At 38.9% G+C, this 19,097-nt stretch overlaps 1 protein-coding gene across 1 annotated transcript; it reads right to left on the bottom strand.

The window, feature by feature from the left end:
• Positions 1-15,544: 15,544 nt before the first annotated feature.
• On the bottom strand, positions 15,545-17,536 carry LOC130975139 (uncharacterized). Its single transcript, XM_057899968.1, has one exon. The coding sequence runs from the start codon at positions 17,534-17,536 to the stop codon at positions 15,545-15,547; it is 1,992 nt and encodes a 663-aa protein (XP_057755951.1).
• Between the last annotated feature and the right edge of the window lie 1,561 nt (positions 17,537-19,097).

Raw genomic sequence — 19,097 nt, 5'->3', positions numbered from 1 at the left:
TGCACTCTCGGTACTTTTACCCGAGAGTTGTGCCAGACTTGGGCCGACATTATGCCTCCGACCTAACTCGATGCACGCGTGCGCGCACCTGGCGCGTACGCGTCCTTCAACCAATATGCACATCGACGCGTAAGCACGCATGACGCGCACGCGTCGGTAAAAAAAAAAGAGTTTTTTTTTTCTCATCTTCCATTTCTTTGCTATCACATTTGCATACTTCTACTCTTCCCATTTTCATTTAGTTTTTGTAGCATGTTTCGTTTTTTTAGTCGTTTTAATAATGGTGTTGCATCTTCCTACTCAATTGTTGAGGATTCATTGCATTACTTTGGTGCTTCTTGACTTGTTTCATATTGTTGGGTGATGTTTCTCTTCAAATCAATGCTCAATATTTATGCACTTGTGTTCTTTGTGCATTGATATGACCTTCTATTGTCTTTCATGGCCCACTCTCTCTTGTTCGAACTTGATGCTCATCATGCTCTTCATGCTTTGACCTTACTCTGCATCAAGTATCATTGATATGCCATTTTCTCTATTGTTTCCTCCTACATGTTGTAGCTACCATGTAGTGTGAGAACCATACCTTTATTTGGCATTAACCCCCGCCTATATTCTATTTGCTTTGATATCTTTGTTATAGGCTTAACTTTCTTTCTTTTTCTTTCCTTTAGGTTGGCCACCAAGAAGGGGGAAAGGAAAAGCTTTTAATGGGGCAACAAACAAGTCATCCGCACTACCATTTGAGAGCTCATCAATTGTCGCAACCCGTCCACCGTGCTCTTCTTTGCATGCACCGAGGACGGTGCAATCTTCAAGTGTGGGGAGGTCGTTCGACCGATCTCCATGGGTAACAATTTCCTTTTCAACACCAATTCTTAGTTTTCTTTGTTAGATTAGTTATTGCATTGCATGATAGGTTGCATGTTAGTTAGAATTTGTACATATTTTACTACCTTCTTCTTATTAGGACTACTTGGTTAGAGTGATGATTTCTTTTCCAAGAAACCATTGTAGGGCAACCTACCAATTTGAAAAATTTTTGTTGAACTTGCTTGAAAGAATGTATTTTGGAACATGGTTTTTGAGCTAAGAAACAGAATTTTCCCTTGTGTGGTTACTCTTATAAACTTATTTTTTAACCCACTTGTTCTTTAATTTAGCACATTACAAGCCTTAAAGCAAAAAAAAAAACAATGAATGTCCTTTATTTGGATCTTTGATTGGCTTAGGCTAGTGAGTGTGAGTGTCATCCAAGAGTGGGAAAACTTTGGGACATTGGTTGGGATAAAAGGATGTTTGTGTTTTGTATTTTTATATTGGGGAATTGGTACATACTCATGTATTGATTAAATGTATAGACCTTATGCATTGATGTTCTTGTGTATAGTTTGAAAGAAAAAAAGAAAAATAAAAAAAAAGAAAGAGAAATAAAAGTGAAAAAGAAAAAAAAAAGAAAAGAAAAGAAAAAAATATAGAAAAAAAAGAAAGAAAAAAAAAAGAAAAAAAAAGAAAAGAAAAGTAAAGTAATAAAGGGGACAAAATGCCCCAAAGTGAAGCTCAATAAGAATCATGCATAAGTGTAAAATGAAAAGAAAAGATTCAATCCTAAGTCCACTAGCCAAATATGACCCTACCTTAACCCTAGCCCCATTACACCTAAGGAAAAGACCTCATGATAATTGTATGCGTGCATTGAATAATTGTTGATTGTTAGATGAAAACAATCTTGGGAGCATGATTAGGGGAGAATGAGTGAATTAACCCAACATCGAGTGACTAGAGTGCAAACACTTCCGGTGAGGGTTCGATGCTTAATTCCTTGATTCCCGGCTTTCACGAGCATTCTTCTTGCAAGTCTATTTGAACTTCAATTTTTATATTGAATTGGTAGGATTCATGAATCGTTATAGATCTTGACCCTACTTGTGCATGAATGACTTGGAGGATGATTTATTTTAACCAAGTAGGTACAACCATTTTGCATCAGTTGCATTCATGTAATAGGATGCATATAGATAGGTTACATTGAATAAATGTTGATGCCCTTTGCTTTCTCTTGGCTTAAGCATGAGGACATGCTTGGTTTAAGTGTGGGGAGGTTGACAAACCCCGTTTTGACGGTTTATCTTGTATTGAATTTAGGGGATTTTATCACCTTTTACCCACATTTATTCAATGAAATAGCATGGTTTTGTATATTCTCCTTTAATTGTGCTTAAGAGTGAAAACATGCTTTTTAGGACTTAAAATAGCTAAATTTAATTCTCCTTGATTCCATTAGATGCCTTGATATGTTTGCTAAGTGATTTCAGATTTAGAAGGCAAAGATTGGATCAAGGGAATGAAGAAAGAAGCATGAAAAGTTGGAGAACTCATGAAGAAATGAAAGAACCGGAAAGCTGTCAAGCCGACCTCTTCGCACTTAAATGACCATAACTTGAGCTACAGAGGTCCAAATGATGCGATTCTAGTTGGGTTAGAAAGCTAACATCCGGGGCTTCGAAACGATATAAGATTTGCCATAGTTGCTACACGTATGGTGGCGCGCACACGCAAAGTACGCGCACGCGCCGTTGCTGCCACCTAGTTCACTTAAAGCAACATGTGGCCAGCGATTTTAGAAGCCTTGTGGGCCCAATCCAACTCATTTCTGATGCTATTTAAGCCAAGGATTGAAGGGGAATCAACACACTCTCATACTTTACATGTTAGTTATCATTAGTTTAGTTTAGTAGTTAGAGTTAGTTTCTAGAGAGAGAAGCTCTCACTTCTCTCTAGAATTAGGATTAGGATTAGGTTTAGTTCTTAGATTTAGATTTAGATTCATCTTCTTCTACTTCTATCTTCTCAATTCCTTGTTGTTACATTCATTCTTCTTCCATTCTTTTATTGAAATTTCCTTTATGTTGTTCTTATATTTTGTTGTAGATCTAGTATTGTTCCTTCTACTTTCTTCCAATTCAATAAAAGGTAATTCATAATAAATGTGTTTCTTTTGATTGTTGTTGTTAATTCCTTTCAATAAATGTTGTTAGATTCTATTCTTGTTGTCAATTTGCTTTGCTTTTCTTTTGTGCCTTCCAAGTGTTTGATGAAATGCTTGGTTGGATTTTAGTGTAGGTTTTGTTCCTCTTGGCTTTGGTAGAGTAATTAGTGACTCTTGAGTTATCTAATTCTTTTGTTGGTTGATAATTAGAAGTTGCTAATTGATTTGAATGCCTCTAAAACTAGTCTTTCCTTTAGGAGTTGATTAGGACTTGGACTTGAGGAATCAAATTGATTCATCCACTTGACTTTCCTCCATGGTTAGAGGTTAACTAAGTGGGAGCAATACACAATTCTTATCACAATTGAGAAGGATAACTAGGATAGGACTTCTAGTTCTCATACCTTGCCAAGAGCTTTGTTAGTTGTTAGTTTATTTCCTTTGCCATTTTATAATTCTTGTCTATAATCTCAAAAACCCCAAAATAACTCACAACCAATAACAAGACACTTTATTGTAAATCCTAGGGAGAACGACCAGAGGTTTAAATACTTCGGTTTATAGATTTTAGGGGTTTGTACTTGTGACAAACAAATTTTTGTATGAGAGGATTATTGTTGGTTTAGAGACTATACTTCGACGAGATTTCATTTGTAAAATTCTAAACCGTCAAAAATCCAATCGTCATTCTTCTGCTGAACCACTGCTGCAATTATATTTTCCATTTCTGTTTGAGATCTAGTTGAATCCAAATCATCTCTTGCTGTGATAATTGTTGCAATTTAATTTCCTTTGCTTAAATTCTGAAATCCCAGTCCTCAAATCCCTTTTCCATTCTTCAGCTCTTTTACTTTCAGTTCTTTTTAATTTCTGCAATTCATCCATCTCCCTTTACATTTTCTGCTATTTACTTACTGTTGGATACAAAATCACTCAACCAATACTTAATTCGCTTGACTAAATCAACCACTAAACTAAAGTTGCTTGATCCATCAATCCCTGTGGGATCGACCTCACTCTAAGTGAGTTATTACTACTTGATGCGATCTGGTATACTTGCCGGTTAGATCTATGTGTTGGAAAATTCATTTTCCGCAAAAACACCCATTACTATACACATGAGAAAAACAATTGAAGAGGCTCAAGAGCTCATTGATACAGTTTCTAGAAATCAGCATATGTACTTAACTAGTAAGTCCTCCATAAAAAAAGAGGCTAAGACAGTATCCACTGAACTTAGTCCTCTAGAACAAGTTGCTGAAATCAATCAACAATTATGTTATCTAACAAAAAAATTGGCAGAATTTAAAGAGATGTTACAAGACACTAAGGATGCTAACAGGAACATGGAAGCACAACTTGACCAGACAAGACAGCAGTTATCAAAACAGATAACAGAAGAGTGCCAAGCAGTTTAATTAAGGAGTGGAAAAACATTGAATACCTCAACTCAAAGCAGCAGAAAGCCAAGAAAAGAACAAATAATAGAGGATGAGCAGACTACTACCCAAAATCCCTCTGAGGACAGTAAGAGCCCAGAGAGGAATGATTCTGGCATTCAAATATCAGAAAGGGGTGAAAAATTGGCGTTTAAAGCCCAGTGGATGCCCAGTTCTGGCGTTCAAACGCCAAAAAAGGGAGAAAATTGGCGTTAAACGCCCAACCCATGTTCAGTTCTGGCGTTGAAACGCCAAAAAAGGGAGGGAATCTGGCGTTAAACGCCAATCCAGCCCCTAATCCTGGCGTTCAAATGCCTATGAGGGTCAAACACTTGCAAGTGCTGATAATAACTCCCTCAAGAAGGCTTCTCAACCTACCTCTATAGGAAATGAACCTGCAGCAACCAAGGTTGAAGAATACAAAGCCAAAATACCTTATCCTCAGAAACTCCACCAAGCAGAACAGGATAAACAATTTGCCCGCTTTGTAGACTATCTCAGGACTCTTGAAATTAAGATTCCGTTTGCAGAGGCACTTGAGCAAATACCCTCTTATGCTAAGTTCATGAAAGAGATCTTAAGTCATAAGAATGATTGGAGAGAAACTGAAAAAGTTTTTCTCACTGAAGAATACAGTGCAATCATTTTAAAGAGCTTACCAGAGAAGTTTAAGGATCCTGGAAGCTTTATGATACCATGCACATTAGAGGGTACCTATACCAAGACAGCTCTATGTGATCTTGGGGCAAGAATCAACCTAATCCCTGCATCCACTATCAGAAAGCTTGGGTTGACTGAAGAGGCCAAACCAACCCGAATTTGTCTTCAACTTGCTGATGGCTCCATTAAATACCCATCAGGCATAATTGAGGATATGATTGTCACAGTTGGGCCATTTGCCTTTCCCACTGACTTTGTAGTGCTGGAAATGGAGGAGCACAAGAGTGCAACCCTCATTCTAGGAAGACCTTTCCTAGCAACTGGACGAACCCTCATTGACGTCTGAAAAGGGGAAGTGACCCTGAGAGTCAATGAGGATGAGTTTAGGCTGAATATTGTTGAAGCAATGAAGCATCCAGACACATCAAAGGACTGCATGAGAGTTGATATTATTGACTCCCTGGTAAAGGAGATCAGTATGGCTGAGAGTCTCGAATAAGAGCTAGAGAACATCTTTAAAGATGTTCAGCTTGATCTAGAGGTACCAGAGTAAATAAAAGAACCTTTGAAAATTCCTCAGGAAGAAGAGAAACCTCCTAAACTCGAGCTCAAACCACTACCACCATCCCTAAAATATACATTTTTGGGAGAAGGTGAAACTTTTCTTGTAATCATAAGCTCTGCCTTAGAGCCACAGGAAGAGAAAGTACTAATTCAGGTGCTAAGAACACACAAGACAACTCTTGGGTGGTCCATTAGTGATCTCAAGGGCATTAGCCCAGCCAGATACATGCACAAGATCCTACTGGAGGATAATGCCAAACCAGTAGTTCAACCACAAAGGTGGCTGAATCCAGCCATGAAGGAGGTGGTGCAGAAAGAGGTCACTAAATTACTAGAGGCTAGGATTATTTATCCCATTTCTGATAGCCCCTGGGTGAGCCTTGTCCAAGTTGTACCCAAAAAGGGAGGCATGACAGTAGTTCATAATGAAAAAAATGAACTGGTTCCTACAAGAACAGTTACAGGGTGGCGTATGTGTATTGACTACAGAAGACTCAATACAGCCACCAGAAAGGATCACTTTCCTTTACCATTCATAGACCAAATGCTAGAAAGGATAGCAAGTCATGACTATTACTGCTTTCTAGATAGCTACTCAGGCTACAACCAAATTGCAGTAGATCCCCAAGATCAAGAGAAAATAGCATTCACATGTCCATCTGGAGTATTTTCCTACAGAAGGATGCCATTTGGTCTGTGTAATGCACCGGCAACCTTTCAGAGATGCATGCTCTCTATTTTCTCTGATATGGTGGAAATACTTCTGAAAGTCTTCATGGATGACTTCTCAGTATTTAGAGATTCATTCAGCTCCTGTCTTGACCATCTAGCACTTGTTCTGAAAAGGTGCCAAGAGACCAACCTGATTTTAAACTGGGAGAAATGTCACTTTATGGTGACTGAAGTAATTGTCCTTGGACACAAAATTTCGAACAAGGGGATAGAGGTGGATCAGGCCAAGGTAGAGGTAATTGAAAAATTATTACCACCTACCAATGTTAAGGCAATCAGAAACTTTTTGGGACATGCAGGATTCTATAGGAGGTTTATAAAGGATTTTTCAAAAATTGCAAAACCCCTAAGCAACCTGCTAGCTGCTGACACGCCATTTATCTTTGACATAGAGTGTTTGCAAGCTTTTGAGACTCTGAAAGCTAAGTTGGTCACAGCACCTGTCATATCTGCACCAGACTGGACATTACCATTTGAATTAATGTGTGATGCCAGTGACCATGCTATTGGTGCAGTATTAGGACAGAGGCATAATAAGCTTTTGCATGTCATTTACTATGCTAGCTGTGTTCTAAATGACTCACAGAAGAATTACACAACCACAGAAAAAGAGCTGCTTGCAGTGGTTTATGCCATTGACAAGTTTAGATCTTATATAGTAGGATCAAAAGTGATTGTGTATACTGACCATGCTGCTCTTAAATATCTACTCACAAAGCAAGATTCAAAACCCAGGCTCATAAGATGAGTGTTGCTCCTGCAAGAGTTTGATATAGAAATAATAGACAGAAAAGGGACAGAGAATCAAGTAGCAGATCACCTGTCCCGGATAGAACCAGCGATGTCTCTCTCCCTCATTGAGATCTCTGAAACCTTTTCGAATGAGCAACTCTTTGCCATTCAGGAAGTGCCATGGTTTGCAGACATTGCAAACTATAAAGCTGCAAGATTCATTCCCAAGGAGTACAGCAGGCAGCAAAAGAAAAAATTACTTTCTTATGCAAAGTACTACTTGTGGGATGAACCATATCTCTTTAAGAGATGCGCAGACGAAATAATCCGTAGGTGCATGCCTAGAGAAGAGGCGCAGAATATCCTATGTCATTGCCATGGATCACAATATGGTGGACATTTCGGAGGTGAGCGAACAGCCACCAAGGTCCTCCATTGTGGCTTCTATTGGCCTACACTCTATAGAGACTCCCGAGAGTTTGTACGTAACTGTGACAGTTACCGGAGAGCTGGTAATCTACCTCATGGTTATGCCATGCCTCAACAAGGGATCTTAGAGATTGAGTTGTTTGATGTATGGGGTATTGACTTCATGGGGCCTTTCCCACCATCATACTCAAACACTTACATTCTGGTGGCAGTAGACTATGTATCTAAGTGGGTGGAGGCAATTGCAACACCCACTAACGATACTAAGACAGTACTGAACTTCCTCCAGAAACATATCTTTAGTAGATTTGGTGTCCCTAGAGCACTAATCGGTGATGGAGGCACTCATTTTTGCAATAAACATCTTTATACTGCCATGGTCCGATATGGGATTAACCACAAGGTGGCAACTCCATATCATCCATAGACCAATGGGCAAGCTGGAGTCTCTAATAGAAAACTAAAAGAATCCTGGAACAGACTGTAATTGCCCGTAGAAAGGATTGGGCAAAGAGCTTGGATGATGCTCTATGGGCATACAGAACAGTATTCAAGACTCCTATAGGAACTTCTCCATACCAGCTTGTGTATGGGAAGGCCTGTCACCTGCTCGTGGAACTGGAGCATAAAGCCTACTGGGCAACCAGATTCCTAAACCTTGATGCCAAATTAGCTGGAGAGAAAAGATTGCTCCAGCTGAATGAGATAGAGGAATTCAGACTCAATGCTTTTGAAAATGCCAAAATTTACAAGGAGAAAGCAAAGAGATGACATGATAAGAACCTGTCATCCAGAGTCTTTGAGCCAGGACAAAAGGTTCTGCTGTTTAACTCTAAGCTCAGGCTATTCCATGGGAAACTAAAATTTCGGTGGAGAGGACCATATGTGATTATAGGCGTGTCACCATATGGATATGTAGAGCTTCAGAATATTGATTCTGACAAAAAGTTCATTGTTAATGGACAGAGAGTCAAACATTATCTTGAAAGCAATTTTGAGTAAGAATGCTCAAAACTGAGACTAGATTAAAGCTCAGTAAGGTCCAGCTAAATACAATAAAGAAGCGCTTGTTGGGAGGCAACCCAGCCATTACTGTAGTTTATTTGTTATTTAAATAATAATTATAGGAGTTTAATAAATTATCATCATAACTAATTCTCATTTATAGGAGTTCACAAAGTTACAGAAGGATTCAGAGCAGAGAGTAGAGAAAAGAAGCTCACTGGCACAAAAACACCAGTAAGAGGCAGTTTTGGGCGTTAAACGCCAGAACGGGCACCATTCTGGGCGTTTAACGCCAGTAAGGATCCCTTTCTGGGCGTTTAACGCCAGACTTACAACATCTTGGGCGTTTACAAAATGCCCAGTGACAAAGGCTTTCTGGCGTTTAACGCCAGCCAGGGTACCTGGTTGGGCGTTAAAACGCCCAAAACAAGCAACAATTGGGTGTTAAACGCCCAAAACAAGCTACAGTTGGGCGTTAAACACCCAAAATAGGCAACAGTTGGGTGTTTAACGCCAGGAACGTGGAGGGGAGGTAGTTTTGTTTTCCAACTCAAATTTTTTTATTTTTTTGTTTTCATCCATAATTTCTTGCATGAACATATTACAAATCCTCATCTTTCAATTTCAAATTTCAAAAATAACTCTTAATTCTAAAAATCTTTTCTTCTTTTCAAATCTTTTTTTTCAAAACTCATATATCTTTTTTATTTCTTTTCAAATCTTTTGCAAAACCCATCTATCTTTTTAATATCTTTTCAAATCTTTTTCAACTCATCAAAATATCTTTTCCAATTTAATTTTATCTTTTTCAAAATTCTCTCATATCTTTTCAATTTTAAAATTACATCTTTTGCATTTCATACTTATCTTTTACAAATCATATCTTCTATCATATTTTTTTCAAAAATTTTCGAACCCACCCCTTCCTTTTAAATTAACATTCGGCCAACCCCTCTCCTCCATAATTCGAATTTGGCTCTCCTCCTTCTCTTCTCCTTTCCTTTCTTTTGCTTGAGGACATGGAAACTTCTAAGTTTGGTGTGTTTTGCGTGATCACTGAGCTAAGACTCACTAAGATCATGGCTCCTAAGGAAAAACAAACCACTTTAAGAGGCAAGAAAGAGAATAATCCAAAATCACTTTGGAATCAAGAGAGGTTCTTAACCAAGAAACATTCAGACCATTACCCCAAAATAATGGGTCTAAGATCAGTGATTCTGGAAGTTAAATTCGATATGAAAGAAGGCGAATATCCGGAGATCCAAGAGCAGATTCAAAACAGAGGCTGGGAAATTCTAGCTAATCCTGAGACAAAGGTGGGTAGAAACATGGTTCAGGAATTCTACTCAAATCTGTGGCAAACAAAGAGGCAGAGAATGACTGGAACCGCTTTCTATACCTTTCGAACCATGGTCAGAGGGAAGATGATTTACTTCCACCTTGACAAAATAAGAGAGGTCTTCAAGCTGCCTTAACTACAAGATGATCCAGAATCCTTTAATAGGAGAATGGTGTGTGATAATAAGCGCTTAGACCAAATTCTAGAGGACATATGCATCCTTGGAACCAGGTGGACAACCAGCATAAAAGGTGTTTCAAACCAACTCAAGAGAGGGGATCTCAAACCAGTTGCTAGGGGATGGCTGAATTTCATTGGGCGTTTCATACTGCCTACCAGCAACCGTTCTGAAGTCACTATCAAGATACCATTGATGATCCATTGTATTATGCAAAGAAACGAAATGGAGATTCATCATCTGATTTCTTGTAAGCTCTACACAATTGCAAATAAGAACTCCAAGGAAGCCAAATTGGCTTACCCAAACTTGATTTCTCTGCTATGTAAAGAGGCTGGGGTGAAGATGGGAGTAAATGAGTTCATCCCAGTCAAACATCCAATCACCAAGAAGTCAATGAAGGGACAACAAGTACAAGAAAACTCCATCAAAATGAGGGCACAGGAGTTCTTCCCAGAAATTCCTCAGATTGACTACTGGACTCGCCTAGAAGCATCTGTCACCAAGCTGCAAGAAACTATGGATCAACTTGAGGAAGAACAGCAAAATCAAAATAGTATGATCTGCAAGATACTTAAAGAACAAGAAAAGCAAGGGCGTGAGCTACAGGAACTGAAGTGCCAGAGGCTCTCCCTTGAGGGACCAGACACCCCACAGATTGAAAGAGCATCCATATCCCAAAATAAAGGTTGTTGAGTCCTAATTTTAACTCTGTAATAACTTCTGCTATTAGAAATTTATTTTAGGAGTCATATGAGTAGTAGTAGTTAGTATTTTTATTTTTATTTTTATCATCTTCAAGTAAGCTATAATTTATTTTTCTCATCATCACTAAATATGAATGAAATAGCAGATATTTTTAGAATAAGGAGGCAACTTTTTCGAGTTCTTAATAAAAAAAATTCAAATTATTTATATGTGGTGGCAACACTTTTTGTTTTCTGAAAGAATGCTTAAACAGTGCATATTTTTTATCTTGTTATTTATGAATGTTAAAACTGCTGGCTCTTGAAAGAATGATGAAAAAGAGAAATGTTATTGATAATATGAAAAATCATAAAATTGATTCTTAAAGCAAGAAAAAGTAGTAAAAAAAATTTGCACAAAAGAAAAAGAAAAGCACGCAGAAAAAGCCAATAACCCTTTAAACCAAAAGTCAAGGGTAAAAAGGATCCAAGGTTTTGAGCATTAAGGAATAGGATGGCCAAAGGAATAAAATCCTAGCCTAAGCGGCTGAATCAAGCTATCCCTAACCATGTGCTTGTGGCATGTAGGTCCAAATGAAAAGCTTGAGACTGAGTGGTTAAAGTCGTGATCCAAAGAGTGTGCTTAAGAACTCTGGACACCTATAATTGGGGACTTTAGCAAAGTTGAGTCACAATCTGAAAAGGTTCACCCAATTATGTGTCTGTGGCATTTATGTATCCGGTGGTAATATTGGAAGGCAAAGTGCTTAGGGCCACGGCCAAGACTCATAAAGTAGCTGTGTTCAAGAATCAACATACTAAACTAGGAGAATCAATAACACTATCTGAATTCTGAGTTCCTATGGATGCCAATCATTCTAAACTTCAAAGGATGAAGTGAGATGCCAAAACTGTTCAGAAGCAAAAAGCTACAAGTCCCGCTCATTTAATTAGAATTGAGCTTCATGTAAAACTCTAAGATTGCCTCTTGATCTTTGTGCTATCCTATTTTGTTTATCTAGTTTCTTGGGGACACGCAACAGTTTAAGTTTGGTGTTATGATGAGCGGATATTTTATACGCTTTTGGGGGATATTTTCATATAGTTTTTAGTAGGATCTAGCTACTTTTTAGTATATTTTTATTAGTTTTTATGCAAAAATCACATTTCTGGACTTTTCTATGAGTTTGTGTATTTTTCTATGATTTCAGGTATTTTCTGGCTGAAATTGAGGGACCTGAGCAAAAATCTGATTCAAAGGCTGATAAAGGACTGCTGATGCTATTGGATTCTGACCTCCCTGCACTCAAAATGGAATTTTTAGAGCTACAGAAACCCAAATGACGCGCTCTCAATTGCATTGAAAAGTAGACATCCAGGGCTTTCCAGCAATATATAATAGTTCATACTTTTCTTCAGTCTAGATGACGCAAACTGGCGTTCAACGCCAGCTTTCTACCCTATTCTGGCGTTAAACGCCAGAAACAAGTTGCAGGCTAGAGTTAAATGCCAGAAACAAGTTACAAACTGACGTTCAACTCCAAAAAAGGCCTCTACAATTGAAAGCTTCAATGCTCAGTCCCAACACACACCAAGTGGGCCCCGGAAGTGGATTTCTGCACTATCTATCTTAGTTTACTCATTTTTTGAAAACCTAGGTTACTAGTTGAGTATAAAAACTACTTTTAGAGATTTATTTTGGACCTCATAACATTTTACATCTGAATTTGTATCTTTGATGGCATGAGTCTTTAAACCCCATGGTTGGGGGTGAGGAGCTCTGCTGTGTCTCGATGAATTAATGCAATTAGTTCTGTTTTCTATTCAATCACACTTGTTTCTATTCTAAGATATTCATTCGCACTTCAACATGATGAATGTGATGATTCGTGACACTCATCACCATTCTCAACCTATGAACGCGTGCTTGACAACCACTCATGTTTTACCTTAGATTGAATGTATATCTCTTGGGTTCCTGGTTCACGAGTTTGACTGCCTCTCCTGACAACAGAGCATTCAAATTCATGAGATCAGAGTCTTCGTGGTATATGCTAGAATCAATTGGCAGCATTCCTGAGATCCGGAAAGTCTAAACCTTGTCTGGGGTATTCCGAGTAGGATCCGGAAAGGGATGACTGTGACAAGCTTCAAACTCTTGAATGCTGGGCGCAGTGATAGTGTGCAAAACGATCAATGGATCCTATCCCAACATTAGTGAGAACCAACAGATGATTAGCCATGTACATGGACCCTTTTCACTGAGAGAACGGCTGGTATCCATTGACAACGGTGATCCACCAACATACAGCTTGCCATGGAAGGAGACCTGCGTGCGTGAATAAGAAGACAGTAGGAAACCAGAAATTCAGAAGACAGAGCATCTCCAAAACCTCAACCTGTTCTCCATTACTGCATAACAAGTATCATTTAATTCATGCTCTTTTACTTTTTGCAATTAAAACTAAGAACCACTATTGATATCCTGACTAAGAATAATAAGATAACTGATGAGTGGATATTTTATACGCTTTTTGGGGGGTGTTTTAATATAGTTTTTAGTAGGATCTAGCTACTTTTTAGTATATTTTTATTAATTTTTATGCAAAAATCACATTTCTGGACTTTACTATGAGTTTGTGTATTTTTCTGTGATTTCAGGTATTTTCTGGCTGAAATTGAGGGACCTGAGCAAAAATCTGATTCAGAGGCTGATAAAGGACTGCTGATGCTGTTGGATTCTGACCTCGCTGCACTCAAAGTGGAATTTTTGAAGCTACAGAAATCTAAATGGCGCGCTTTCAATTGCGGTGGAAAGTAGACATCCAGGGCTTTCCAGCAATATATAATAGTTTATACTTTGCCCAAGTTTAGATGACGGAAACTGGCATTTAACGCCAGCTTTCTGCCCTATTATGGCGTCAAAAGCCAGAAACAAGTTACAAACCAGAGTTATACGCCAAAACAGGTTACAAACTGGCATTTAACTCCAAGAATAGCCTATGCACGTGAAAGCTTCAATGCTCAGCCCCAGCACACACCAAGTGGGCCCCAGAAGTGGATTTCTACACTATCTATCTTAGTTTACTCATTTTCTGTAAACCTAGGTTACTAGTTGAGTATAAAAACTACTTTTAGAGATTTATTTTATATCTCATGATATTTTACATCTGAAATTGTACCTTTGATGGCATGAGTCTCTAAACCCCATGGTTGGGGGTGAGGAGCTCTGCAGTGTCTCGATGAATTAATGCAAGTATTTCTGTTTTCTATTCAATCTCGCTTGTTTCTATTCTAAGATGTTCATTCGCACTTCAACATGATGAATGTTATGATCCGTGACACTCATCACCATTTTCAACCTACGAATGCGTGTCTGACAACCACTTCCGTTCTATCTTAGATTGAATGGATGTCTCTTGGGTTCTTGGCTCACGAGTTTGACTGCCTCTCCTAACAACAGAGCATTCAAATCCGTGAGATCAGAGTCTTCGTGGTATAAGCTAGAATCAATTGGAAGCATTTCTGAGATCCGAAAAGTCTAAACCTTATCTGTGGTATTCCGAGTAGGATTCGGGAAGGGATAACTGTAACGAGCTTCAAACTCATGAATGCTGGGTGTGGTGACAGACGCAAAGGATCAATGGATCCTATTCCAACATTAGTGAGAACCAACAGATGATTAGCCATGTACATGGACCCTTTTCACTGAGAGGACGGCTGGTAGACATTGACAATGGTGATCCACCAATATACAGCTTGCCATGGAAGGAGACCTGCGTGCGCGAAGAAGAAGACAGTAGGAAAGCAGAAATTCAAAGGACAAAGCATCTTCAAAACTCCAACCCATTCTCCATTACTGCGTAACAAATATTCATTTCATACTCTTTCACCTTTTATAATTAAAACTAAAGAACCCTATTGATATCATGACTAAGAATAATAAGATAATCATAGCTTGCTTCAAGCCGGCAATCTCCGTGGGATCGACCCTTACTCACGTAAGGTATTACTTGGACGACCCAGTGCACTTGCTGGTTAGTTGTGCGGAATTACATAGTGTGAGTGTAATTTTTGTGCACCAGTAACTATAGCTTGCTTCAAGCCGGCAATCTCCATGGGATCGACCCTTACTCACGTAAGGTATTACTTGGACGACCCAGTGCACTTGCTGGTTAGTTATGCAGAATTACAATGTGTGATTGTAATTTTCGTGCACCAACTCCCTTCTTCCACAAGTGAGGGTCATCCCAAATATAGTATTTGGAATCACTCTTCAACTTATCCCTTTGGTGTTTAGAAAAGTTGGAAGGAAAGAGTTTCGCTATCAAGTAGTTCGCCATTGGGGCAAACCAAGGAAAGCAATCCGATACAGCGTGCAAACTATCCAATGGGAATGAGTCATTGATCGGAAATGGATCAAATTTTAAATTCTCAAGGCGGCTTAAATGATCCGCAACCAAGTTTTGAGATCCACTCCGGTCCCTAATCTCAATATCAAATTCTTGCAAAAGCAAGATCCAACGTATGAGTCTAGGTTTTGACTCATTCTTTGTCAGTAAGTATTTCAAAGCTACATGATCCGTGTATACCACTATCTTTGATCCTAGAAAATAAGATCTGAATTTATCTAAAGCATGAACAATAGCTAGGAGTTCCTTTTCAGTAGTGGTATAGTTGGATTGTGCTGCATCAAGTGTTTTAGAAGAGTATGCAATGACATAAGGGAGTTTACCATCGCGCTGTGCAAGCGCGGCACCTATACCATGGTTTGACGCATCGCACATTATCTCAAATGGCTCTGGAGCCTCGCACAATCGGTGTCATGGTAAGAACACTCCTTAGCTCTTTAAAATCTTTCACACATTCACTGTCAAACTCAAAGTCCACATCTTTTTGGAGTAGGCGCGACAATGGCAAAGCAATTTTCCTGAAATCTTTGATAAAGCGCCTATAGAATCCTGCATGTCCTAAAAACAAGCGGACCTCCCTCACAGATGAGGGGTAAGGTAAAGTGGTGATAACATCGACCTTGGCTGGGTCTACAGAGATTCCTTCATGAGATACTACATGTCCTAACACTATACCTTGTCTTACCATAAAGTGACATTTCTCAAAATTCAAGACAAGGTTAGTGTCAACACATCTAGCTAAGACCTTGGCCAAGTTCTCTAAGAAACAATCAAATGAAGTTCCATAAACACTGAAGTCATCCATAAAGACTTCCAGACAATTCTTCATTAGATCGGAAAAGACATTAGTCATGCACCGCTGAAAAGTAGCAGGTGCATTACATAGTCCAAATGGCATCCTTTTGTAGGCAAAGGTGCCAAAAGGGCAAGTGAATGTGGTATTTTCCTGATCTTCAGGAGCAATGTAAATCTGGAAGTAACCAGTGAATCCATCAAGAAAGCAGTAATGGGATTTACCTGCCAAACGGTCCAACATCTGATCGATAAAGGGCAAAGGGTAGTGGTCCTTCCTTGTAGCGGCGTTCAATCTTCTATAATCAATGCACACTCGCCACGCGTTTTGTACTCTCTTGGTGACCACTTCACCATCATCCTTTTTAACCGCAGTGATGCCTGATTTCTTGGGAACAACCTGGACAGGACTCACCCACTCACTGTCAGAAATCGGGTATATGATACCCGCATCAAGTAGCCTAGTGACCTCCTTCTTTACCACATCGAGGATGGTTGGGTTGAGCCTCCTTTGCAGTTGCCTAACCAGCCTAGCTCCCTCTTGGAGAAATATACGATGCATGCACTTGCGAGGGTCAATCCCCACAATATCGGCTAGGCTCCAACCAATTGCCTTCTTGTACTTTCTGAGAACATCTAGGAGCTTTTCTTCTTCTTCACTAGAAAGCTCACTAGCAATAATGACCAGAAACTTTTGGTTGTCCTCTAAGAAAGCATACTTCAAATGAGATGGAAGAGGCTTCAATTCACTCTTTGCCTCAAGCTGAGGTTCCTTTTCATCAAGCTCATGGAGTTCATTCTCAACAAATTTCTCATGTTCACCTTCTTGGTCATCCGTCTCTTCAACAATATGGTAGCACAACTTGTTATGGTCTTCTTCTCGCACTTCCGCTACCACTTCATCGATTACATCACATCGGAGAACAGAATGCTCTTCAAGAGGATGCTTCATGGCTTCTTCCAAATTGAACTTGATAGTCTTGTCTTCAACCTCAAAGGAATATGTGCCGGTGAAGGCATCTAACTTGAATTTAGAGGTCTTAAGGAAGGGTCTACCAAGTAGAACGGAGGATGAGCTTCTATTTTCTGTTGGAGGCATTTCAAGGATGTAAAAGTCAACCGGAAAAACCAAATCCTCGATCGCCATAAGTACATCTTCGGCTATTCCTGTTACCGTGATCACACTTTTATCGGCTAAGGAAAACCTCGCCGCCGACTTCTTTAATGGAGCTAAATTCAATCGCACAAAGATAGAAAGCAGCATGATGCTTACACAAGCTCCAAGGTCACACATACAATCAAGAAAAGTGCGTCCACCAATACAACAAGACACCAAACAAGGCCTAAGGTCACCACATTTCTTTGGAATAGGTTCCATCAAGGAAGAAATTGAATTACCCAAGGATAATGTCTCCAATTCTCCTATCCTATCTTTGTGTGTACACAAGTCTTTCAAAAATTTTGCATACTTTGGAATTTGTAAAATAGCATCAAAAAGTGGTATGGTTACCTCAACCTTCTTGAACACTTGAAGCATGTTCAAATCAAATTCCGGTGTTTTCTTTGCTTTCTTCACCATGGAATAGGAATGGACTCATCCACTATAGCTTTCATCTTGGGTTCCTTGAGGTTTACTCCTTCTTCCTCATGCCTTTTGTCTACCTCCCCCTCTTTATGTGGAGCTTCAACGACCACCTCTTCCTCATGAATGTTTTCCATGACCCTAGGAGGTATCTCCTCCAACGTAGTCCCTTACCGTAGAGTGATGGCGTTGAGACCGCTGATAAACCACTATTTTACGGTTTATCTTGTGTACAATTGAGTGGATTTTATCAATCTTTCATACACTTATTCATATGATTTGCATGAGTTTATGCTTTCCTTCCTGATTTTGTGCTATGATTGAAAACGTGCTTCTTTGGCCTTAAATTTCCTATGTTTAATCCTCTCTTATTACCATTTGATGCCTTGATATGTGTGTTAAGTAATTTCAGGGATTACAGGGCAGGAATGGCTTAGAGGATGGAAAGGAAGCATGCAAAAGAGGAAGGAATACAAGAAGTTGAAGAAATTGCTAAGCTGTCCAGCCTGACCTCTTCGCAGTCAAACGGTCATAACTTGAGCTACAAAGGTCCAAAGGATGCGGTTCTAGTTGCGTTGGAAAGCTAACGTCCGGGGCCTCGATTTGATATATAATTCGCTATAGTGGCCGTACAGCTAGGTGACGCGAACGCGTGCTCCACGCGGACGCATCGTAGTGACGAAAATCAACGTGGCAAATTTCGCCCCCAACGATTTCTGGACTATCTCCGGCCTTCAGGCCCAGAAAACACATAATTCACTTTTCATAATTTAGATGTAGTTTTTAGAGAGAGAGGCTCTCTCCTCTCTCTTAGAATTAGGATTAGGATTAGGATTTCTCTTAGTTTTAGGATTTATGATTATTTCTTCTTCATCATAGGTTCAATGTTCCTTTAATTTATTTTCTACTTTTATTTGTTCTATTACTTTAATTGTTATTTATCTTTTCAAATTGGTTTATGAACCTTCCATTTTAGGATTGATTTTTTTAATTAATACACATCGAGGTATTTCAGACTTATGATTGTTTTGTTTAATTTATGTTATTGATGCTTTCACTTTATCCAAATTATTTTCATTCGAGTAGATTTTCTTCCCTTTTGGCTTTGGTTAATTAATTGGTAACACTTGAGTTATCAAACTCAGCAGTGGTTGAAATTGGCAATTGCTGATTAATTTGGATTCCACTAACTCTAGCCTTTCCAAGGGAAAGACTACGACTTGAGGATTCATATTGATTTATCCACTTGACTTACCTTCATAGTTAGAGGTTGACTAAGTGGGAGCAACAAACAATTCTCATCACATCTGATAAGGATAACTAGGATAGGATTTCCAGTTCTCATACCTTGCCAAGAGATTTTCTTAATTATTAATTTATTTTTCTTGTCAATTAAATTACTTGTTCTCTATTTCAAAGCCCAAAAAATTATATCTTTTTACATAACCAATAATAAATCATATCTCCCTGCAATTCCTTGAGAAGACGACCCAAGGTTTGAATACTTCGGTTAATTATTTTTATTGGGTTTGTTTAAGTGACAAACAAAACTTTTGTA

Source organism: Arachis stenosperma, chromosome 4 (genome assembly GCF_014773155.1).
Source record: "Arachis stenosperma cultivar V10309 chromosome 4, arast.V10309.gnm1.PFL2, whole genome shotgun sequence".
Taxonomy (NCBI): Eukaryota; Viridiplantae; Streptophyta; class Magnoliopsida; order Fabales; family Fabaceae; genus Arachis; species Arachis stenosperma.
This window is presented reverse-complemented; position numbering and strand designations above follow the sequence as displayed.

Coding starts and splice junctions, on each gene's coding strand:
- LOC130975139 (XM_057899968.1), bottom strand. CDS start 17,536: ATGGTGAAGAAAGCAAAGAAAACACCGGAATTTGATTTGAACATGCTT.